Raw genomic sequence first — 25,242 nt, 5'->3', positions numbered from 1 at the left:
GTACTTTGGGGGTTACAGAACCCTTTAACGGTCAAGCCAGCCGGCCCTTTACTTATGACACAGGCGCACGCTTGGCACTACTTTGTTGATGCACGTGCGGCTACTGCGCACACAATTCACAAACACAGAAAATAAATTTTTTTTTGGTTTGGACTGGAGTGTACTTTGGGGGTTACAGCACCCTTTAACGGTCAAGCCAGCCGGCCCTTTACTTATGACACAGGCGCACGCTTGGCACTACTTTGTTGATGCACGTGCGGCTACTGCGCACACAATTCACAAACACAGAAAATAATTTTTTTTTTGGTTTGGACTGGAGTGTACTTTCGGGGGTTACAGCACCCTTTAACGGTCAAGCCAGCCGGCCCTTTACTTATGACACAGGCGCAAGCTTGGCACTACTTTGTTGATGCACGTGCGGCTACTGCGCACACAATTCACAAACACAGAAAATAAATTTTTTTTTGGTTTGGACTGGAGTATACTTTGGGGGTTACAGCACCCTTTAACGGTCAAGCCAGCCGGCCCTTTACTTATGACACAGGCGCATGCTTGGCACTACTTTGTTGATGCACGTGCGGCTACTGCGCACACAATTCACAAACACAGAAAATAATTTTTTTTTTGGTTTGGACTGGAGTGTACTTTCGGGGGTTACAGCACCCTTTAACGGTCAAGCCAGCCGGCCCTTTACTTATGACACAGGCGCACGCTTGGCACTACTTTGTTGATGCACGTGCGGCTACTGCGCACACAATTCACAAACACAGAAAATAAATTTTTTTTTGGTTTGGACTGGAGTGTACTTTGGGGGTTACAGCACCCTTTAACGGTCAAGCCAGCCGGCTCTTTACTTATGACACAGGCGCACGCTTGGCACTACTTTGTTGATGCACGTGCGGCTACTGCGCACACAATTCACAAACACAGAAAATAAATTTTTTTTTGGTTTGGACTGGAGTGTACTTTCGGGGGTTACAGCACCCTTAACGGTCAAGCCAGCCGGCCCTTTACTTATGACACAGGCGCACGCTTGGCACTACTTTGTTGATGCACGTGCGGCTACTGCGCACACAATTCACAAACACAGAAAATAATATTTTTTTGGTTTGGACTGGAGTGTACTTTCGGGGGTTACAGCACCCTTTAACGGTCAAGCCAGCCGGCCCTTTACTTATGACACAGGCGCACGCTTGGCACTACTTTGTTGATGCACGTGCGGCTACTGCACACACAATTCACAAACACAGAAAATATATTATTTTTTTAGCACTTGAGGGGAGCACCCCTGATGGACAGAGCACCCCCTGGACAACACTACAGCACCTCTTTAGGACTGGGACACTGCACAGGACTTTGGAGTGGACACAGCCCCTATGGAGAACTGACTGCACAACACAGTCCAGCCAGCCCCTATGGACTTTGAAGTAGTGGACACAGCCCCTATTAACAACAGCAGCACAGCACAACACAGCCAGCCCCTATGGACTTTGAAGTAGTGGACAACAGCAGCACTACACTACACTACACAGCCCTAACTCCCACCCTCCCTCTTCACTGTCCACAGCCGAGTGAGAAAATGGCGCCGACGTGGGTACCTTATATAGGATCCAAAACCCGCGAGACTCGGAAGGCGGGATGATGACGTTTTGCCTCGATTTCAGATCCGAGTCAGGCGGGAAAAGTCGAGCATGACTCGGATCGGACTCGGATCGGGGGGGCTCGGGGGGGTTCGGATTTCAGAAATCCGAACCCGCTCACCCCTACTTCAAACACTCATTATTATACTGCTCTCCAGCCCTTCGGCTTAGAACTGGCAGAAACCAGTGGGACCCATCTACTGTTCGGAGAAGTCTGGCCAGAAGTGGTCTTCCTGGAAGAATTGCAGCCAAAAGCCATACCTCCGAAGTGGAAACAAGTCCAAGCAACTCAACTATGCACTAAAATATAGGAACTGGGTGCAGAAAAATAGCAGCAGGTGCTCTCGACTGATGAGTCAAAATGTGAAACATTTGGCTGTAACAGAAGGTAGTTTGTTCGCAGAGGGGCTGGAGAGCGGTACAATAATGAGTGTGTGCAGGCAACAGGGAAGCATGGTGGAGGTTCCATGCAAGTTTGGGGCTGCATTACAGCAAATGGAGTTGGGGATTTGATCAGAATTAATGGTGTCCTCAATCCTGAGAAATACAGGCAGGTATCGATCCATCATGTAATACCATCAGGGAGGCATCTCATTGGCTCCAAATTTATTCTGCAGCAGGACAAGGACCCAAAACACACAGCCAATGTCATTAATTACTATCTTCAGCGTAAAGAGGAGTCCTGGAAGTGATGATATGGCCCCCACAGAGTCCTGATCTCAACATCATGGAGTCTGTCTGGGATTACATGACGAGACAGAAGGATTTAAGCAAGCCTACATCCACAGAAGATCTGTGGTTATTTCTCCAATATGTTTGGAACAACCTCCCTGCCGAGTTCCTTCAAAAACTGTGTGCAAGTGTACCTAGAAGAATTTATGCTGTTTTGAAGACAAAGGGTGGTCACACCAAATATTGACTTGATTTTTCTTCTGTTCATTCACATTGCATTTTGTTAATTGATAAAAAATTAACTGTTAACACTTTTATTTTTGATACATAACACACCTGCATAAAACTTTTTGCACAGTATTGTAATTCTCCGCCAAAGTGCAGATGGAACATTCAAGATTTATCCGATGAAAAGTTTATGATGAGTCCTAATAAATGGTAGTCCTTGAACTGAAGAGCTAGAACTGAGCAGTGTGTATTAACTGGCTATACTAGAGCAATCTTTATCTATATTACATCAGTTAGAAGTTGTGGTGCCTTAACAGAACTGAACAAATTATTTCAAATCAAATAATTATATAATTAGAATTTAATCAGAATGATTCAATAAATAAATTGAAATTCTCTTGCACAAGAGAAGGAGAAGGAGTGCTGTACAGCGTCAGTACTAGTATGTTTACCCTCTTTAGTCAGAAATACAGCAATACCCTGTACTGCAGCCTCCTCGGCCTCCTGTATCAGGCAGCTCTCTGCCATATCTCATTGTTAGCCTCTACAATAAGGTCGTACTTTATTGTTTAAAATGGAGGCCTACATGCTGCCAGGGAAACAAAAACTAATTCAGAAAAATGTTGGTCCCAACCAATGTGGGATGTCGTAGAGATGTTACCCATAGCGATCAATAGGGTGTTATCTGTGATTTTATAGACTGTACTAGATAAATATTAGCTGAAGTCTGGTTGCTATGGGCAACACCATTGTTATTTTAAGAAGACTTAATACATCTCCCCCTTAGATTGCTATAGTAGAATGTTTTGATCCTCTGGATCCCCACACTCCACTGACGTTGCTGCCAAATATAACCCTTTATATGCCTTCAGATGTATACACTTATATAAGGAACATAGTGAAGTGCATTTTAACCTAAAATATATACTTTAATTACCATATGCTTTTTAAATCAACAAATTGTTGAAGTCATCTTTTTTTATTTTTTTACTATTGCAGTGCTGAGACCATTTACCTAGTTTGCATAGCTAGCCTAAGGCATTATTTACATACTAGAATATTGGTAGTTATTAATGTATTATTAAATTACTCAATGGAGAACGGCCTCAATTAATGTCATTCATATGTAATACTACTAAACTTGTCCAATAAAGGATATCTGAGGTCCTCATTGGTTGTAAGAGCAGTTGAGAGCTAATTGCAATCAATGAGATTTGCATCTAGTGACCTGAATAATCATTGTAGCTGATGGGGAATTGTCACCAGCGAGGTGTGCCTCTATGATATGACAATACCACAAATTGGAACTACAAGGTTTTTTTTCTTTTTCTTTTATTGTTAAGAATAATACTCCTATAATTGTATCAACTCTTAAGTGGCAAATTTCCAAACTCCCAAAGTATGAGAAGTGAGTGGTTTTTCTGATGCTACTGTTCCATACAAATGGTTATTTTGCTAGGGATTTCCCCATCATGCTTGCAGATCTCACTGATTAAAGTGACATTTGGAAACTGGTAAGTGGACTGGGAGAAGCTGTTTACGTTAGTTTTGCTCCCAGTTCTTCAAACAAGAGATCAGTGTCTAAGTTCGGACAGTCACAAATTCCACACTCCATGTGCTGAGAGCAGTGAAATCCAATCTCAAGAGAACTATGAAGTATGCGCTATTTCTCCGGCTCAGGTGGAGCACTCTGAGCCACTCTGTAGCAGATGGAACCAATAACATCTACAGGAAAGTATTGGGTAGCATGCTTGTACTTTGGCACACCTCTGGAGACCAGTCCACTTAAGCAGCCCGTAATCATTTGCTACATATGTTGTTGTTCATTTTTTTTTTTTACTGATTTAATCTAAAAGGTGTTCTTTTTTTTTCCAAAGACATATTATGCTCTAGGGGTATAGAACAAATTGATTTTCCTTTCCGGTTATTCCCATTGCTTTGATGTTATTAATTAATCCACAGTTAAGTAATTGTAAGTGTTCTGTGAAAAAACTGTGTTCCCTTTAAATAATTCTTCTAGCAGAACCATAGTTGTATAAAAAAAATAAATGATTTCCCTTTAAGCATATTATGTAGGAACCCAAGTTATTGGTTCCATTGGGGATGTAGTTATTATGCCGGCTTTTGGGATGCTGGCGCTCAGAATGCTTGCGCCAGTATCCGGACACCAACCAGGATCCCGGCGCCGGCATCCGGATCATTGGCATCCAGCCCGTAAGTATTGGGGTTGGGGGGGAGGTTTAGGGTTAAGCATTAGGGAGAGAGTTAGGTTTAGGCTGCGGGGAGGGAGGTTAGGTTTAGGCACTGGGGGGGAGGGTTAGGTGTAGGCTGCGGGGAGGGAGGGGTAGGGATAGTGGAAGGGGAGTATACCTACCTCCTGTCAGGATTGTAAAACTGTCTGGATGCCGGCGTCTGATTCTGACCACGGTAATCCCGAGTGCCAGCATCCTGCCCAACCCGTTCCAGTCAGTCATGCAGTTATTGAGTCTGTTTGGATCACAAATATCTGTTTTCATAATGTTTTCTTTGTTTTTATTGTCATCCCATTAGTAACGTGTTTTTATTATTCTCCATGCTTTTTTCTATCCGAGGACCACAACTCAACCATTAGAAACATACCTATCTACTATGCCAGAATATCCAGGATACTCCTGAATGTCGAGGAGCTGTCCCCTTCCTTAGAGAGTAGATAGCGCTCCCGCATCCCCTCCACTCCTGCAGTGGGTGAGACTGTGATGATACGATTAGCTGTGCGCTGTTTCATCATTCCCCCAGCTACAAGATGAAGCGAGTCACAGAGAGGGCAGGGTAGTGATGATGCGGGTCACGGCACCATGCCCCTCGTAGTTATCCCTGAAACATCCTCCTCCAGGATGGGAGGGGAGTCCAACAAAGTCAGCAAATATGTTAGAAGTAGTTAGGTGTAATTGCTTCTAAATTCTTATTTCGTAACTTTATGCAGAAAAATGTGACATGTTGTAAACTATAGCAAACATTCATGTGAAATTCCATTATAATATTACATGTAAACCATACTTGTTCAAAAAGAATTTAATGGAGATTGTGAAAGCAACACCTATGGCGGTGCTGAGGAGGATGTTTGCTGATCTGCCTGAGAGGAGTGTAATAAAATGACATGCGTCCTACTGTAAATGAGCTCCAAAGCTGTTATGTAGTTATATAAACTATGCGTATAAACATAAAGGCAACTCTGATTTTTTTATTTTCCAAGTTAATATTATCTTGATGATCCAGCACGAATCGCGTCCTGCGGGGTGCCAGGAGCACCACCTGATTTTCGGGAGCCCGCCGGCCGTTGCGGGAGAGTCGGCAAGTCTGATCATCATGTGTCACAATAAATAAAACAAAAACAATCTGCAGTAGTCACAGAAAGAGCCTGCAAAGCTACCAATAAGTAATTTACCAAGGGCTAAATGATCCCTGGTGCTATCCAAGTAGCCCTGAAGTCAGCCTGCAGCACTGCACCTACCGCACGATCTGCTCTGACCCGAAAAGATATACACGATTATTAGCCTGTTATCGGGCGCAAACAGTGGGTTAACACATTGGTCCGAAAACTTTTTCGTGGATTCTATTTGTTAACACCCGATAACAGATGATTTATCAGGCGAGGAAAAAGGGCTGTAATTGAATGGCCCCGGGCATTAAAGCCCGAGGCTACCATCTTTTTTTCACCTCCCATAAATTATCGGGGCTAATTGAATTCCCCCCTAAATCTGCTCATTAGTACATGTACCCACTGCACTGCACACTTGCCTACCCTCCCGATTTGGTCGGGAGCCTCCCAAAAATCGGGTGCCGCTCCCGACCTCCCAGGAAGGCAGGCAATCCTACGTCATTTTTGCCCCGCCCCCTGCTTCACAATGCCTATATTACCGCTCCCGCAACGCCAATCCCCTTTGCCTCGGCCACGCCCCCCATCCTGCCAATCTGGCTGCTCCCTCCCGGAAGGAACAGCCAGTAAGTCGGCAGATATGCTGCACTGCACTATTTTCTAGCAACTTAAACGCCCCTCTCTTCCTTCCACCAGGTTCTTGCAACTAGTCACACACCCACTGCAATACAACACACATGCTCTGTGTTACAACACACACGACCTGTAATAGAGCACACATCTCCAGGAAATCAGCACATTTCATTGGGCACAAATCACCTGTAATTCATCACACATACTTGGGCACACAACCACTATTTGTAGCCATCCATGTGCTGGAGAATGGTGGCCATTTTCTTGTAGCACAAATCCTCCTTATTCTCCCCAGTATTTCCTCCATATGTAGCGCAGACCCAGCTCGGCCTCAGGGAGATTGCTAGACTCTTCAAGATGTCAGGGAGATCATCACTGTTTCAGGGAGTCTCCCTGACATTCAGAGAGATTAGGCAAGTATGTTGTAAGCTATTTAAAATATATATTTGTTTGCTTTGGATTACAGATACTTTATGTTTGTGCTATATTTTTATTAAATAAACTTTATAAACAGTATTTTTTCTTCAACACCATACTTTTCTGAGTGAAAGCTTTCATGGAAGTTACAACAGGGTCTATGTGTTTTCCAGACTACCTAAAGTTCCAAAGTTTATATAATCAAGGATAGAATTGATTCTGATTTATGCTACACGTGGCTTTTAGGAAAAGTCGCATATAAGGTCTACATAGTGGCTTATACAGCATACTCTCTCTTAGTTAAGTTAGAAAGATTTCTCCCGTAGTGCAAATCAGCTCTACTGTGCCTTGAGGGTAATTACAGTATATTAATAAACAGTGCCGTACTATATAGTATTATGTTGCTAGGCTTTCTATTTTGTGGGGGGGGGGGGTTTCCAGAACAGTCCCAGGTTTTACCACTGGAAATCTTTAAGCGATGTTTGTTTCTAGAATTCAGACAAATAAGTAACCAGTGAGGATAAACGCTGGTTTACTGCTTTTTATCACCCAATAAAAAAAGGGCTAATAAACGTTTGACGCAAGGGTTGTCCATACCTGCCTACTTTTGAAAAAGCATTTCAGGAAGATTGTGAAAGCAACACCTATGAACATGGCGGTAAAGTGGATGTGTACTGCTACATCTGAGAGGTGTGTTATAAAATGGACTTACATCCAAATGTAAATGAGCCCCAAAACAGTCAGGAAGATCTACTTGTTAATTAATTAATTTATTTATTAACAGTTTCTTATATAGCGCAGCATATTCCGTTGCGCTTTACAATTGTAAACATTAATTGAACAAAACTGGGTAATAACAGACAGATATATAGGTATGATGGCCATGCTCGCAAGCTTACAATCTATAGGGAAATAGGCATTGATACAGAAGGATAGGTGCTATATATTGCATTTTGGTCCAGCCAGAATGCAGAGTTTCTTGGTGCGCTGCAAGATCCAGTCACACCGGAATGAAGGGGCAAATGTCATGAGGATGTGAGAGAAAGACAATGTGTGAGGCTATGTGAGGACTGTGAAAGGGGATGTAATTAGATATGGACGCTATGAAGGTTATGTGGGTGGTTCTGGAATCTGATAAGCTTGCCTAAAGAGTTTTCAGGGAACGTTTGAAGGATTGGAGACTAAAGGAAAGTCTTATTGTGCATGGTAAGGTATACCATAGAGTGGGTGCAGCCCGCAGAAAGTCCTGTAACGGGAATGGGAGCAAGTAATGCGTGGGGATGAGAGACGCAGATCTTGTTCTGAGCGGAGAGGTCGGGTTGGGAAGACCACTAAGGAGGCTATTGCAATAATCATTGTGGGAAATTATAAGTGCATGGATCAGAGTTTTTGCAATGTCTTGTGCGAAATATGGTCCCATTTTGGATATGTTTTTTAGATGTATATAACATGATTTTGAGACAGATTGAATGTGGGGAACAAAGGACAGTTCAGCGTCAAGGATGACACCAAGGCAGCGAGCTTGTGGGGCAGGGTGGATTGTCGAGTTATTAACAGTGATCTAGAGAGATCAGGTTGGTAATACTAATAATACTTTTCAGAAAATGCATGTAGCCATAGGGATCATTGTGCCTTTTACCCAATGCAGGGAAATTATACTACTGATTCCATTTGAATGTATATATTTCGTTTTTTTTTTTATTTAACAGTTTCATAATAGGGGTAAGGTGCAATCAGGGAGATTGCTAGACACTTCAGGGACTCAGGGAGATTGCTACTATTTGGCAAATATGGGGTGGTCTAATTTTCTGCTGATATTGACATTACAGAGTTGTCCATGCAGTAAGACCATCTGGGCAATTCAGACAAATTTGACCCAAAATAACTTAATTTTTGGGGCTGAACTGACCACTGAGTGAAGCTGAGAGTAATTGAAATTAGGCAGTTTGTCGGTGACTGCTATTGCTTTTTGGGAGCAGTTATCAGATGAACCATAGTAAATAGGCTCTACTAGAGCCAGTGCTACAGCTGGACTTATCCATCAACATTAGCCAGCTACAGACATGGGGAGCATCTATGGGAGCAGTTATCCGATGAACCATAGCAAATACTGTAGGCCCTACTAGATCCAGTGCTACAGCTGGACTTGTCCATCAACATTAGCCATCTACAGTACATGGGGAGCATCTATAAGAGCAGTTATCAGATGAATCATAGTAAATAGGTCAAGATGGACAGCTTGACTTGTCCATCAACATTAGCCATCTACAGTACATGGGGAGCATCTATAGGAGGAGTTATCAGATGAACCACAGTAATAGGCCCTACTAGAGCTAGTGATGCAGCAGGGCTTGTCCATCAACATTGGCCTTTTATAGCACATGGGGTTCATCTAGAATCTTAATGTAAGTTGCTAGGTTAGTGAGCTTATTGGTGAGCACCAGAGAAGGGGGAGGCTTTTATTATCCATTCTAGGAAGACTGCAGTTGTGAAAGTGATTGTTTCCCTTTAAATCCCAAATGGACAGCAGTGGAGAACACTGTATGTGGCTATTTAAATAAATATAAGTATTACTTTTTTTAATCTGCTCCTCATGGTGTCACTATCAACTGAAGGTTTAAACTACTGTTTTCTATTGTTTTTTAAATTTTTTATTTTAGTTGGGAAAAACATTTAATTTCATCAACAGGATTCCTGGAATTGCTGTATTAATATCATGAAGACGTAGCTTGCTACCTTGGCAATAGTGAGCATTAATAATTGATGATGCTCCCAGCATTAATTCATGCATTGGCTGTAACACAAGACAGTGGCTGCTGCAGACTCGTGCACCTGTAGACTCCCAGATACAGTCTAACAGATTAACTCAGCCTAGTTTTTGTTGCTGCCATTTCTTTTATGATCCATTAATAAAATTAAAAGTATGAGTCGCCAGGCTTACTTCTACCGTGTTCCTCCACAGGAGCTGCACAGACGGAATCAACTCCAGTCCGAGTCGGCCAAGACCAAAGCCCTGCAGACCGTCATCGAGATGAAGGTAATTCTCTAACTCTGACCACTTGTTCTACATACCCTGCTGTATATTAAGGGATCACATCGTACATACCCTGCTGTATATTAAGGGATCACATCGTACATACCCTGCTGTATATTAAGGGATCACATCGTACATAGCCCGCTGTATATTAAGGGATCACATCGTACATACCCTGCTGTATATTAAGGGATCACATCGTACATACCCGGCTTTATATTAAGGGATCACATCGTACATACCCTGCTGTATATTAAGGGATCACATCGTACATACCCTGCTGTATATTAAGGGATCACATCGTACATACCCGGCTGTATATTAAGGGATCACATCGTACATACCCGGCTGTATATTAAGGGATCACATCGTACATACCCTGCTGTATATTAAGGGATCACATCGTACATACCCTGCTGTATATTAAGGGATCACATCGTACATACCCTGCTGTATATTAAGGGATCACATCGTACATACCCTGCTGTATATTAAGGGATCACATCTTACATACCCTGCTGTATATTAAGGGATCACATCGTACATACCCTGCTATATATTAAGGGGTCACATCATACATACCCTGCTGTATATTAAGGGATCACATCGTACAAAACCTGATGTATATTAAGAGATCACATTGTACATACCCTGCTGTATATTAAGGGATCACATCGTACATACCCTACTGTATATTTAGGGACCACATCGTACATACTCTGCTGTATATTAAGGGATCACATCCTACATACCCTGCTGTATTTTAAGGATCACATCGTACATACCCCGCTGTATATTAAGGGATCACATCGTACATACCCTGCTCTATTAAAGGATCACATTGTACATACCCCACTGTATATTAAGGGATCACATCCTACATACTCTGCTGTATATTAAAGGATCACATCGTACATACCCCACTGTATATTAAGGGATCACATCCTACATATTCTGCTGTATATTAAATGATCACATCATAAATACCCCGCTGTATATTAATGAATCACATCGTACATACCCTGCTGTATATTAATGAATCACATCCTACATACCCCGCTGTATATTAAAGGATCACATCGTACATACCCTGCTGTATATTAAGGGATCACATCGTACATACCCTGCTGTATATTTAGTGATCACACCCTACATACCCTGCTGTATATTAAAGGATCAAATCCTACATACCCTACTGTACATTAAGGGATCACATCGTACATACCCCGCTGTATATTAAAGGATCACATTGTACATGCCCTGCTGTATATTAAGGGATCACATCGTACATACCCTGCTGTATATTAAGAGATCACATTGTACAATACCTCATGTATATTTAGGGACACATCATACATACCCTGCTGTATATTTAGGGATCACATTGTACATACCCCGCTGTATATTAAGGGGTCACATCGTACATACCCTGCTGTATAGTTAGTGATCACATCGTACATACCCTGCTGTATATTTAGTGATCACATCATACCTTGCTGTATATTTAATGTTCATATTTTGCGTAACTTGTTATTATTATCCTTTATTTATATGGCGACACAAGGGTTCGCAGCACCTAACAAAGTGCATAAACAATTGTATATTAAGGAACCACATTATACATACCCTGCTGTATATTAAGTGATGGAATTTTACATACCCTGCTGTATATTTAGTCATCATATCCTACATACCCTGCTGTGTATAAAGTGGTCACATGTGCTATACCCTGCTGTATATTTAGTCATCATATCCTACATACCCTGCTGTGTATAAAGTGGTCACATGTGCTATACCCTGCAGTATATAAAGTGGTCACATCTTGCAAACCTTGCTGTATATTACGCCACCACATGTCCTACATACCCTGCTCTCTAAGGTGATCACATGTCCTACATACCCTGCTCTCTAAGGTGATCACATGTCTTACATACCCTGCTCTTGAAGGTGATCACATGTCCTACATACTCTGCTCTTTAAGGTGATCACATCTCCTACATACCCTGCTCTCTAAGGTGATCACATGTCCTACATACCTTGCTCTTTAAGGTGATCACATGTCCTACATACCCTGCTCTTTAAGGTGATCACATGTCCTACATACCCTGCTCTTTAAGGTGATCACATGTCCTACATACCCTGCTCTTTAAGGTGATCACATGTCCTACATACCCTGCTCTTTAACGTGATCACATATCTTCCATATTCTACTGTTTATAAAGTGAACACCCGTCTTACGTATCCTGCTGTATATTAACTGATCACATCTTACATTCCCTACTTGACATTAAATGATTGTGTCATACATATCCTGCTTTACAATTAATAAACACTTGTCATAATCTGCTGTATCTTAGTCAGTTTTCTTCTATACAGTAAACTTGTAGTCCCATCTAACTTGCCATTTCCACAGTACAAATTATGGCCACTTAAATAGAATATTTTACATTAAATGACAATTTATAATAACTATTTGAATGGGGGCATTTAGATTGAGGTAATAATAGTAAATAGTGTATATATAACTTAAAGTATTAATTAGGCTAAAAATGTGTATATATATATATATATATATATATATATATATATATACACTTGCATAGAGTCACACTATAGATAAATTGACGTTATGTGTCTTATTTAGAGATGGGATTAAAGATTTTGTGCCAGCTGAAAATGTGTCTTGTGTAAAAGCTCCCGCACACATGCATAACTTGATTGACTTGAGCGTATCTTATTCTTGCGGCACCTTGTGCTTGGATAGGCTGGTAAGACATACTGTACCTCCCCATTATTACCTCAACCAATCAAAAGGGAGGCCGGGAAGTTAGGGACATTCACATGCAAATGCAGTACAGCAGATTGTGGAGATGAAAGTACAGATGTGTCCTCTTACATCCTTGGCGATCGTGCTAGAAACATGCGCCCACATCGTGCCATGCGATTACCCGCAGCAGCATATGCTACGGCACGCTATGGCACGCACTTTGATCTCATCATGCAATCCTATGAAGTCGCGGGTGCGAACGCAGTGCGCGTATCCGCTTGTGGGCGCAGGCCTCGCTCCATGTGTGGCGTGATTTGCCAAGTACGCAGCAAAGATGCAAGTGGACATATCTGTAAATAATGGCCCTTAGAGATGTGGATTTACACATATCTTTATGATAGACCTTTTAGGAGACTTATCTTTGCACAAATTCAAATAACCCTGAATATCCCTTAGAAGTGCAACTGCAATGTGTATAAAAAGTCCCATTATAAGTATAGTGACAAGAACCCACCATGCTGCAAAATTGGAAGCTCCTGTATATATATATATATGCCTTTTCAACCTCATTATAAGGGAGGTGTATCAAACCTTTGAGAGAGACACAGGAGCCTCGTTGCCCATAGCTGCCGTCGCTGTGGATCACCAATGATGATGATTCAATCATCGGCAGGGGGACCGACTGGCTACTTACTACCCAGGTGCCCCGCTGCATCTGTTTGAATTTCATATTGACATTTATAACAGGATCTTTTATTTAATGTGATGTCCAAGTTATGTGTTCTGTGCAAGCGTGACCAGTTCTTTTAAAAAGAAAAAAAGAACAATGGAAACCTCTAATAAATTGGGCTTGAGGGTTACTAAATCCAATGTACATGTAGTGCAGAGAAGAGCCATCTTTTAAATAATGAGGATTTTAAAAAACAAACAAAGACAGAAAACAAACAGATTTCTTTAAGGCAATTTACCATAAAACAACTGAATATTACATGCACTTTTAGGGATAGTAAAGCTAAACTTGGGGCACACCTAGGCAGGGTCTGTGCTGTCAGGCAGCTGCTGTTCTTGTAAGGACAAGATATCACAAACATCGCCATTGGCAGGAAGAAACGTACACCAATTGCATTGGCACCAACTTGTGTCCCACAATCCAATTCAGTGTTAATAAAGTTGATTTTGGAAGAGCCATAGCAGACGTCCAATCATCTTTATAGACAAAGCGCTGAGTGGTGTTTTCATTCCAAAGTCTCAAAGGGTATCAGACTTGGAGAAATGACTGTTGATAATGGTGCAAGGACCTGGGTGGGGTTGATTTGTAAAACTGATATTGTACCTTGGGTAGAACATGTATAAAGAAAAAAGCAATAAAATAGAACAGATAAGAAATGAGTCAATGTCGCCATCGCCACGATTACATTTTAAAATGCTAAAATAACATTTAAACTTTTAGAAGACAGCATGTCCTATTTCTCCTTTGTTTTAAAGCTGCATTTCCAACTAGGGACATACTGAGGTGCACTATTCCCTTAGCTGGAGTCCCGAGGCTTCTGCCAGTTGTGTAATACAGAATAGACAGATTTGTTTTGTTAAGCAACATTTAATGCTCAGTCTGTGTGATTAGATCTACCGCTCACCCCATCTTTGCGATAAACAGAGGGATAAACGGCTGCACAAAGCAACTCATGTGGAGTCACCTTAGGAAAATATTATTATTATTATTAATAATATTATAAATATTATTAACAGTTATTTATATGGAGCACACATATTCTGCACAGGATATTTCAGTTATTCACATCAGTTCATGGCTCATTAGAGACTACTGTACAATGTATAGGGGGGAATTCAGTTAGCTGCGGTAAATTACTGTGCGCTAATTGATCCCCGATGCTATCCAATTAGCCTGTTTTCGGGAATCCGCCTGCAAAAACACATAGGTCTGTGACCTTATCACGGATTCTATGTGTTTTTGACTGAAAACAGATAATTTTTCGGGTTGAAAAACGGGCTATTTGTATACCGCCCCTAGTCTCTATCATACTTACACAAACACATACACAAGAGTTAATTTTTTGATAGAAGCCAATTAACCTACCTTTATATGTTTGGATTATGGGAGGGAACCAGAACACATGGAGGATAGCCACATAAACACGAGGAGGGGCATACATACGGGATGCAGTCATATTGCCGGCGGTCAATACACCGCTGCCTGAATCCCGCCGCCCAGCAATATGCTGCCGCTGATATCCCGAAGGATAACAGGATACCGACGACAGCATCTTGAACCGCTGGAATCCCGATCGGACGGGTAACTGTTCTGTCCCCGGGGAAGGGGGGTATAAGTTTCGCCAGCCCCGGGGGGAGATTAGGGTTAGGCATCCCCCAGGGAGGGTTAGGTTTAGGCTAGGGGAAGGGGGTGTGTGGGAAGGGGGGTGGTTAGGGTTAGGCTCCATCGGGTAGGAGGTTAGGGTTAGGCACCACCAAGGGAGGGTTAGGGGGAGGTTAGGGTACTTACCTACCGCTGTCGGGATTCTGCACCATGCGGGCTTCCAGTGTCGGGATTTCAGCCGCTGGCATAACTTACCGATTCCATAAATACTCCACACAGATAGGGCCTTGGTGTGATTCAAACCCAAGTCCTCAGTGCTGTGAGGCAGCAAGCTAATCATTGGGCCACAGTGCTACCCCACCTAGGATAAGGTTTTCCTAGGTGGTAATGCTTCTTTAATTCATACTGGTACATTTGTACTGGTAAAAGTGCAATGCATGGAAATGCATCTTAACATTGTTATCCTTTTCCCCAGCGCGTCTGAAAGTGCCCTAAGCTGGTAGCTATAGTCACACGCATGTAGCAATATTTTCGGTAAGGAGGTGGTAAGTTAGGTGCTCAGAGGCAGGGCCATATTGAGGGGTGTTCGTCCAGGTGCCAAGGGGGTAGCTTGGTTATTTCCCCAAAACAGCACCCTTTTCTAGCTTGTGGGGTACATAGAAAGATGGAGGACATGTCCTTAAGACGTGCTCAGCAATCCACTCCCTGTTCTCGGCGCTTGTTCTGTGATGCCTTGACATCATGTACACAGGGGGTACCAGCCCAAGGCACATATGTGCCCTGCTATGGCACTTGTCAGAGGTCGTCTGTTGAGAGAACCTAGAGACCCTTGGATTTCGATCAATCGTCAATGAGAACAAAAAAATCTGTCTCAATAGCTTGTCAATAAGGAGGCAGACATCAGCACAGAATGGTGATCATTTCATTAGACCTACCTCTTATAACAAGTAAAACCAGTCCCACATACTGTAGAGGCCTTTTATGCCATAGAAATAGACAAATATACATTTGAAATCTAACCTGATCTGGTTGCCGCTTCACATATAATAAACATGCAAGAGTTTAGTGATAACTAAACACATGCAACAATGAACTGCATATATAGGCAATTGATGTTCTATAGTTGTTACTTGGCAACATCACATAGTTCATGCAGTCTTGTAATGTTTTAGATGGTAAATGTCTCAAGCAAATCAGTTTTGTTTATCGACTGAACATTATCTCGTAAAAGCCAGTTTAATTATGTGGAAATGCAGCCACTGAGAGAATGCATTTTCTGCAAGCCAATGTCCAGGTAAATCATCTTGAAATGCTTTTAGTGTAATGACACAGTCAAAAGGACAATCAAAAAGACAAGATCTAGTGAATCCTAAGACACTGGGAGGGGAAAGAGTTGCTTAATAATTTAATCACTCAGCACAAACCATTTTTTCAGCTGCATTGACTATATATTTACATAAAAATTAAAGTTACCCCTTGCACTAACGTGACATGTACATGCTGGACAGGTCTTGTGTAAGGCAAAGCCGACTTCAGTATTTTATTCCTTAACTCTTTATTAGATGGTATCCAGATGGATCAGCCATGAACTCATGGTATATGTATATATTTTAAGGGAGCTGAGACTCTGTATTAGGAGTCACCGCAAATTTTGGCCCTGATTCAGAGCCGGACGCTCTGACCAGAGCGCTCGCTCTGAATCAGGGCCCAGCTCCATAAATATGGAGCGTCCTCCTGGACGCTCGTATAGCTGTGGGTCACCACCCACAGCATATACGAGCGTGCAGGATGATGGTCGCGATGGTCTTGACCATCGCGACCATCGCCAGTGCGAGCAGAAGCCTGCGGTTGAGTTTCTCAACCGCAAGGCCAGGAGTGATTTTGGCTCTATCAGAGCCAAAATCACTCCCACTGACATCACTAGTGATGTCAGTGGGGCCGGCTTCTGACGGTAGGCGTTCCCTTGGGAACGCCTCCGTCTGGCAGGCACGCCCACCAAAGGGGGCGTGCTGTCAATCAACATCGACAGCACGCCCCCTTTGATCAGACACTACGAGCGAAGGAAAGTCCTTCGCTCGTCGCGTCTCACGCATGCGCATGACGGAGCTCCCTCCGTCGTGCGTATGCGCAATGCAGACCATCGACCCACTTGCGAGCGGACAGCCGCTCGCGAGTGGGTCTGAATCAGGGCCTTTGTTTTCTGTGTCCCCTATTGAAATAATAAGCCAGTCATACACAATATAGGTCCGCATTGGCACTGCCTTCATGGATTGTCCATTGCACCTTTGTGCAACTCTCTTCCAGGAGGAACTGATACCACATTAGCTGTTTTCAAAAAGAATGGACGATAGTGCCAACTCAATCTTTGCACTTCTTTACCCTACTGGTGTAAGTTACGGCCACTTGCCCCATGACCAAATCTGATCTTCAGCCCCTTCTCTACTTATTAGCAATCTAGGAACTCCCAATTCTAATTACACCCACAACCCACTCTAGACATCTAACTTCATCACTCCATTTAATATGCTAATAGGCTACCTGTTACTGAGTCGGCTTTGCAGTCCCCGCAGCCATTGGGTGTCAGTCTGTGAATGCCACCTTCATGGCGCTTGTTTTTTCCATTGTGTGACTAAAGGAAGATGTCCATATCCTTCAGCATCAGCACAGTCTGTCCGGTAGGTGTAGAGGGCTGTCAACCAGTGGTGTAACTAGGGAGGGTCGAGCGGAGCACGTGCCCTGGGCGCCATGGAAGGCCGGGCAGAGGGGGGCGCCACCGGCCAGGGTATCGTACCTGCACCGCCCGCCCCCCGCCACCATTGCAGCCGGACAGAAGACTTTGATGTGACTAATGAGCAGGTAAGTGTGCTGGCTGGGGCTGACTGTAGTGGGAGCTGCAGCAGAAGCATGCAGCCCCTCCCAGACAGTCTCTTCCCATCTTCTATCCTGAGAGCTGCCGCCAGGTGACAGGATGATTCTTCCTTCCCCGGCGCTCTCTACGCTCCGAAGCAGCAAGGTGTGTATTCATTTTTTTGCGGGTACGGTGAAGGGGGTGGGGGCTGATTGCCACTAGGGGTAAGAATGGGGGGCCGGACTGCCGTGTGGGGGAGGGGGGGGGTGACTTTTAAAAACAATTGATACCAGCAATGTATTTATTTGGCTGGCTGCATTTGTGTGAAAGAGGTGTGTGTCTGTATCAGTGTTTGTGTCTGTATCTGTGTGTGTGTATCTGTGCCAGTGTGTGTGTGTCAGTGTGTGTGTGTATCTGTGTCAATGTGTGTTCATCTGTGTCTTGTGTGTGTCAGTGTGTATGTGTGTGTATCTGTGTCTGTGTGTATGTGTATCTGTGATGGTGTGGCTGAGAGACGACGTGCTGAGGAAGTGATGGTGTGGCTGAAAGACGACGCGGGGGGAGATGATGGTGTGGCTGAGAGACGACGCTGGGGGGAGGTGATCTTGTGCTGAAAGACAACGCAGGGGGTGAGGCAATGGTGTGCTGAGAGATAAGGTGGGGGTGGGGAGACAACCCCCGGGGGTGAGGCGATGGTGTGCTGAGAGTTGAGGCGGGGAGGTGTGGCTGAGAGACGACGTAGGGCTGGAGGTGATGGTGTGGCTGAGACGACGCAGGGGGGAGGTGATGGTGTGTGGAGAGATGACGCCGCAGGGGATGTGGTGGTGTGGTGTAGAGACAATGCAGGGGGGGAGACGATGGTGTGGCTGAGAGACGACGCAGGGGGGTAGGCGATGGTGTGTTGCGTGACAACGCATGGGGGGTGGCGATGGTGTGGCTGAGAGACAACAAGGGGGAGGTGAGCTGAGAAACGATGCAGGGGGAGATTGTGTGGTGGAGAGACTCCGGGGGAAGGAAGTTACACAGCGGGAACGAGTCTGGTTGAACTGCTGTTGTATGATGATGACCTTGTTAATATTCCTACACAAACAGGCATCTTCTGGATGATGTGACCTACATGAATAGTGAATACTGACTGAAGATGCCGTCTTCCCAGGGAGGATACATTTCTTCAGAGGTTCCACATCGTGAGAAGCCACCATATGTAGCATATGGAATGGAAAGGAAAGTTCCCAGAGTGATGAGAAATTAATGGAGTGTTATCTTGACACGCCCCGTTTTCAGTGGCCACACCCCTTTGGTATGTGACCACGGCCATTTTATTGACGCAAGCCTTCGCCGCACAAAAATATTTTAGTATGTGTTTGTGCAGGGGGGAGGGCGCCGTTCTTCGACCCTAGTTACGCCACTGCTGTCAGCTTGTGGATTCTTATCAGATTTACAGATTTTGAGAAGCTCCTTTTTCTAATGAATAGGCGGCTTTGGTGCGGAAGAGTTTGGCAGGACGTATTCTCTTTGGGTTAAGCAGGCATAGAGCAAGATGAAAATGCTACTGCTTTATCACCTTTTATTACTGATAAAAAGTCAATTGGGTGCTGCATATAAGGGTTAGAGAACTATTTACACCTTCACTTCATAGGTTTGAACTGAAGAAGAAAAAATACTAGGAGAACATAGGACTAAGCACTGTTATTACGCTAAAAAATTTTTTTTAAAAATAAGCGCGGAGTACACACATGTAGTAATATACGCCTTAACGCGTTTCATCAAGGACTTTGTCAGAGGGATGGGCTCTGTGACGTAAAATATCCATTTTAAGCCGTATTGCAGCCTAATCAGGAAAACTAATTCCACAGCCAGGGGAGCCCTTTCACCGGGCCCCCCAGCCGAAGCATCACCCCTGACCGCAAGTCAGCCCAGGCCGGGGATCCCTGGGGAACTGGGTACCCCCCCCAATGAAGGGGTCCCCCTCTCCAGAGCACCTCAGGCTGATAGCGTAATTTGTGGTGCAAGTAAAGTTAAAATATTGGCTTTTGCTGTGGAACTACAGTTCCCAGCAAGCCTCCCCCGCATGCTGGTACTTGGAGAACCACAAGTATCATCATGCGGAGCATTACGGGCCTGCTGGTACCTGTGGTTCCACAGCAAAAGCAATATTAAAAAAACACAGAACACACACACCGTAGAAAAGTAAAATTTTATTAAAACATACATGCACACACACATGTACTCACACATGCATACACACATGTACTCATACATGCATACATACTATCTCACATACTCACCTAGTATCCCTTAAGCCAATCTGTCCTCTTCTCCAGTAGACAATCCAATGGATTACCTGTAATACAAATTCCATACTCACCTCCTCCTATGCATAGATCTATCCTCTTCGTTCCAAAGTAGGCAATCCAGGGTCTTGGCAAAAAACAAAACGCAATTACGCGAGCCCACGGACATTAGTAGTCTCCTCTGCCGAATGACAGCTCCGCTGCAGGATTTCAGTCCAGAAATCCCGGTGCAGAGCGCTCATTGGCTGAGAGAGGCGAGCCTTCCGCCTCTCAGCCAATGAGCTGTTCTCACCATTGACTTCAATGGTGAGAACCAGGCGTACCCTTTTCAGAAATGGCCCATCAGCTCCATTTTTGAAATTCAAAGATGGCCGCCGCGAGCCAATCACAGCTCGCGACGTCATCGCCTCGCCCCCTCGGCTGGCTTATATACAGTCCAGTCAGTCGTTGGCCGGGGAGCTGGGAGAAGACCAGATGAAGCAAGAAGACGCCGCGTAAGCCCTGGATGGGCGGCAGAGGCCGCCCTCCAGGTGAAGCCGCCCCCCCAGATGAAGGTGCAGCTAAATAAAATACTTTAAAAACTTGTGTCTTTTTTTAAATTAAAATTTTTCTTTTGCAGGGGTACAATAGGTACCAACAGGCCCTTAATGCCCCGCCTGCTGGTATTTGTGGTTCTCCAAGTGCCAGTATGCGGGGATGCCTGCTGGGCTGCAAAAGGAAATATTTATATTTTCATATGCACCTCACAACAATCAACCCAGCACCCACCGCCCAGGGGTGCTGGGGATAGCCCCCGGCTATGAACCTGGGCCTGGGGTGCCCTGAGGAGGGGGACCCCTTTATTGGGGGGGCTCCCTAGTTCCCCAGGGATCTCCGGCCTGACTACCGTTCAGGGGTGATGCTTCAGCTGGGTGGCCCGGTGAAAGGGCTCCCCTGGCTGTGGCACACCCCCCTGATAGAAAGAGTCCTCTGTTGGTTCTGGTAAGGGCAACCCTACGCATTTTTTCCCCCTGTATTTCCAGAACCAGAGCTGGCACAGCCCAGTGCTGGTTGCGCTGAATACGGAGGACCCCTACGTCATTTGTCCCCTGTATTTTGGCAACCAGGACTGGTTCTGAAAAGCCTGGTGCTGGTTGTGCTTCATACGGCGACCCCTACGTCATTTGTCCCCTGTATTTAGCACAACCAGTACTGGCTTTCCAAAGCCCGGTGCTGGTTGTTGTTATTGGGGAGGGGGCCACGCAATTTTTTTTTTCTACACAGGGTTTTTTTTTATTAAACAGAAGCACAGACTGGTCTCACTGACCTGTCCCTGCTTCTGTGTTTATTTAAATACAGGTATCACGGATCATTCAAATCCGAGCCTGCATCAGTCTGCTGCTATCTCCCCCGGGTCCTGCTGCCTGCACAACCGCCGCCGCTAACACCCATGGGTCCCAGCCGCAGCTAACGCCTGCTATAACCCAGGTTCGGCCGCAGCTTGCAGCTGCTTCCTTCCCCTGGGCCCACCGCCACTACCACCCACACAGACCTGCCATCTTGGTGCACCCAGGTGAAGCCACAGTGAGTACACCTGATGGAGGCTCCTACTGAGGCTGCGCATCAAGTTGAAACTTACTATCTCTATAATGGCGAATTCGTGAGGTAATAGTTTAAAAACTATAACTTTCTCAATTACCTGAACTCCAAAAGCACCTACCCTGGAACAATAGCTGCCTAATAAAACAAACCTAAAGTGTAAATTTGCCCCCTACCCTGAGTTATGCCTTGCCAAATATCCCCCATAGAGAACAGCAGAAAAGTGGTCCTAATTGAGTGTCAGAAAATACTAACAGTTGAAATTTAAAATACTCCCAGGTCCTCATTTTTTATATTTTTGCCCTGAAATTTGGCACCGAGCGACAGTTCTACCAGCCCATGCCAAATTTCAGCACCGTACCTCCAATAGCTTTTGAGGTGTGCCCCTTAAACAACATGCCCCCTCGGTATTTCTCTATGGGAAAATTCAGATTTTTTTCTAGAGGACCCCTACGTCGCTCGTCCCCTGTATTTTGGCAACCAAGACTGGCTCTGATTAGCATGGTGCTGGTTGTGCTTAATACAGGGAACTCCTAAGTCGTTTGGGAGGCACATATAGAAACCGTTGTAATTCCTACACCATTCACCTGATTTGGATGTAATTACCCTCAAATTAAATCTGAAAGTCTGCAGTTAAAGCACATCTTGTTTGTTTCATTTCAAAGCCATTGTGGTGGTGAATAGAGGCCAAAATATGAAAATTCTGTCAATGTCCCAATATTTATGCACCTGACTGTATAGATATATATTTGTTTTTATATATATATATATATATATATATATATATATATACACACACAACGATCAGCTATAACATTAAAACCACTGACAGGTGAAGTGAATAGCATTGATTATTACATTGCAATGGCATCTGTCAAGGGGAGTTGTTGTTTTATTTGTACTCGGCTGGTTGAGTCTGGACTGAATCATTGAAATGGTTGCAGACTTATTCACCTGTTATTGTTATGTCAGCCTGGGCGTTGGCCTGGTCGACTGTGATTGGTTTGCCAGCAGTTTTAATCAGGTGCTGGCTCTTGAGCCTGTTCTGGCTGAGTCTCCCACAGGATTCCATGTCTTGCCTGGTCCCTGGTTCTAGCAGTAAGGGCTTGGGTTTATTCCTAGATGGAAGACCTCCTGAGAATCTAGGTGTGGTTCCCTATATGAGTTCTTCGAGTGTCAGATTCTTTTGTCTGTATTTTGATACCTGTGCTTCCTGCACTGTTATTACTTTAAATGCGTGGTCCAGGCTGCAGCCGAGTACCTACAAACAAGTGTGTGTTCCCGGGAAAGGGGGTTGATATTGGCTATGGGCACTTTTGTTTAGGTTTTAACAGTGCAGGAGCTCATCAGGTATCTTAACAGGCGTGGGATACATTAGGCAGCAAGTGAACACTCAGTTCTTGACGTTGATGTGTTGGAAGCAGGAAAAATGGGTAAGGATATGAGCGACTTTGACAAGGGACAAATTGTGATGTCTACATGACTTAGTAAGAGCATCTCCAAAAGGTCAGGTCTTGAGTGATGCTCCTGGTTTGCAGTGGTTAGTACTTACTAAAAGTGATCCAAGGAAGAGCAGTCGGTGAACCAGCTACAGGGTCATGGGTTCCCAAGGCTAATTGATGCACGGTGGGGAGCAAAGGCTAGCCTGTCTGGTCTGATCCCACCGAAAAGCTACTGTAGCACAAATTGCTGAAAGGTTAATACTGGCTATGATAGAAAGGTGTCAGAACACACTGTTCATTGCAGCTTGCTGCGTATGGGGCTGTGTAGCTGCAGATCAGATAGAGTGCACATGTTGTCTCCTGTCCACTGCTCAAAGAGCCTACAATTGGCACGTGAGTGTCAGAACCATGGAGCAATAGAAGAAGGTGACCTGGTCTGATGAATCACGTTTTCTTTTATGTTAAGTGGACAGTTGGGTGTGTGTGCGCTGTTTACCTGGGGAAGAGATGGCACCAGGGTGCACTATGGGAAGAAGGCAAGACATCAGAGACAGTGTGATGCTCCGGGTAATGTTCTGCTGGGAAACCTTGGGTCCTGGCATTCATGTGAATGTTACTTTGACATGTACCACCTACCTAAACATTGTTGCAGACCAAGCACACCCATTTATGGCAACAGTATTGATGGGAGTAGCATCTTTCAGAAGGATGGAAAGGAAAAATTCAAATGCTGTCCAGTATAGGGACCAGCTGCTGACACCTGAGGGGTCTTGCACAAACCCTCACAAAAAAAGCAAAATCTAAAGAAGTGTGCTAGTTCCCATACCAAATTACCCAAGACTGAATAGTATTAATATAAAAATGTATTAAACATATATAAGAACTGCAGTTCAACCTTTACAACATATACATTCATTAAACATTGATACACAATATAAATGTGCCTCCAAACATTACATCCTGTGACGAAATGGCTGACACAATGTATCTATTATTGGACTAAAATGAAGTGAAGTTTTTTTTAAGAACCAGGTGTTAAATCTGAAAGATATCATTTCATATCATGTACTGTCTACTCCATCTGATATGTTATGTTCTGCTGTAGAGAATGCTGTTCTTCTAATGGAAACTATTGTTGTCCACAATGGAGGGCACATTGAACAATTGTAATCCTATTCAAGTAATTTGTATTGCAACAGCACCATCTGATGACAACATTTGTAACTAAATAAATGGCTAGTGGATTCTCTGAAATATGTGTTTTTTCTTAATTACGAGCCTTAAGCTAGGTACACACCTGCAGATAAACTCTGCAGATCCGATATATCCGGGGAATGAGATTGTCAAGCAGGGCATCAAATCCTGACCTCCTGCTTTGACTGATGCAGGAATGTTTAAAGCTATTTATTGGCTAATGCTCCTGCATACACACTATACAATTATCGTACCAGTCAATTGTCGGCTGATCCGCCCGTTAATTGTATAGTGTTTGCCAACTGTAGAATTTGCTTCTGAGTACTCTAAATAGGAATACTCCACTTTTACCGGTAACCAATAAGCAAGTAACCTATAGTATTGTACTCCACCACAACTATTTAATGCAATAAAAACAAATGAATTTGAAAACTGGAGTTCAAGACAGGTATAACCACTGTATAGACTTAAAGGCATTACAATGTGTGTTCTACACTGTTGTGCTTGATTTGCTAAGAGTTGACCACACTTGTAATCCTGCATAATTTAACTATAAAAGCACAGTAACTGAAGACAGTATCTTCTCTTGTAACAGATGCTTGATACAGTGTTATTTCATGGAGGTCTCCCTGACTACCAGAAAAGCAGGAAACCCTCCTGGATCCTGCCCACTTTTCAGAAAAGTGGGTGGGAGCTTGATGATGTGATTTGCATCTGCAATGTCCCGTCTCTGCTGTGTGATTCATGGTATTACAGTGTAGGGGCAGAGCCATTATGGCACAAAACTCATCACCACAACCCCTAAACT

The 25,242-nt window shown here is 43.9% G+C and overlaps 1 protein-coding gene across 1 annotated transcript in view; it reads left to right on the top strand.

Annotated features, from left to right (window-relative positions):
• The window catches only part of ERC2 (ELKS/RAB6-interacting/CAST family member 2), a 1,040,188-nt gene that overhangs the window by 274,955 nt on the left and 739,991 nt on the right, over window positions 1-25,242 (top strand). The window contains exon 5 of the mRNA XM_088472750.1: window positions 9,908-9,982. Coding sequence (XP_088328876.1) covers window positions 9,908-9,982 — 75 coding nt within the window. The remainder of the gene's footprint in view (window positions 1-9,907; window positions 9,983-25,242) is intronic.

The sequence above is a fragment of the Taudactylus pleione genome, unplaced genomic scaffold (assembly GCF_031769625.1).
Source record: "Taudactylus pleione unplaced genomic scaffold, aTauple2 ptg000128l, whole genome shotgun sequence".
In the NCBI taxonomy this organism is placed as follows: domain Eukaryota; kingdom Metazoa; phylum Chordata; class Amphibia; order Anura; family Myobatrachidae; genus Taudactylus; species Taudactylus pleione.
Note: the sequence above shows the minus strand (reverse complement) of the source record. Positions and strands in the feature narration are given on the sequence as shown.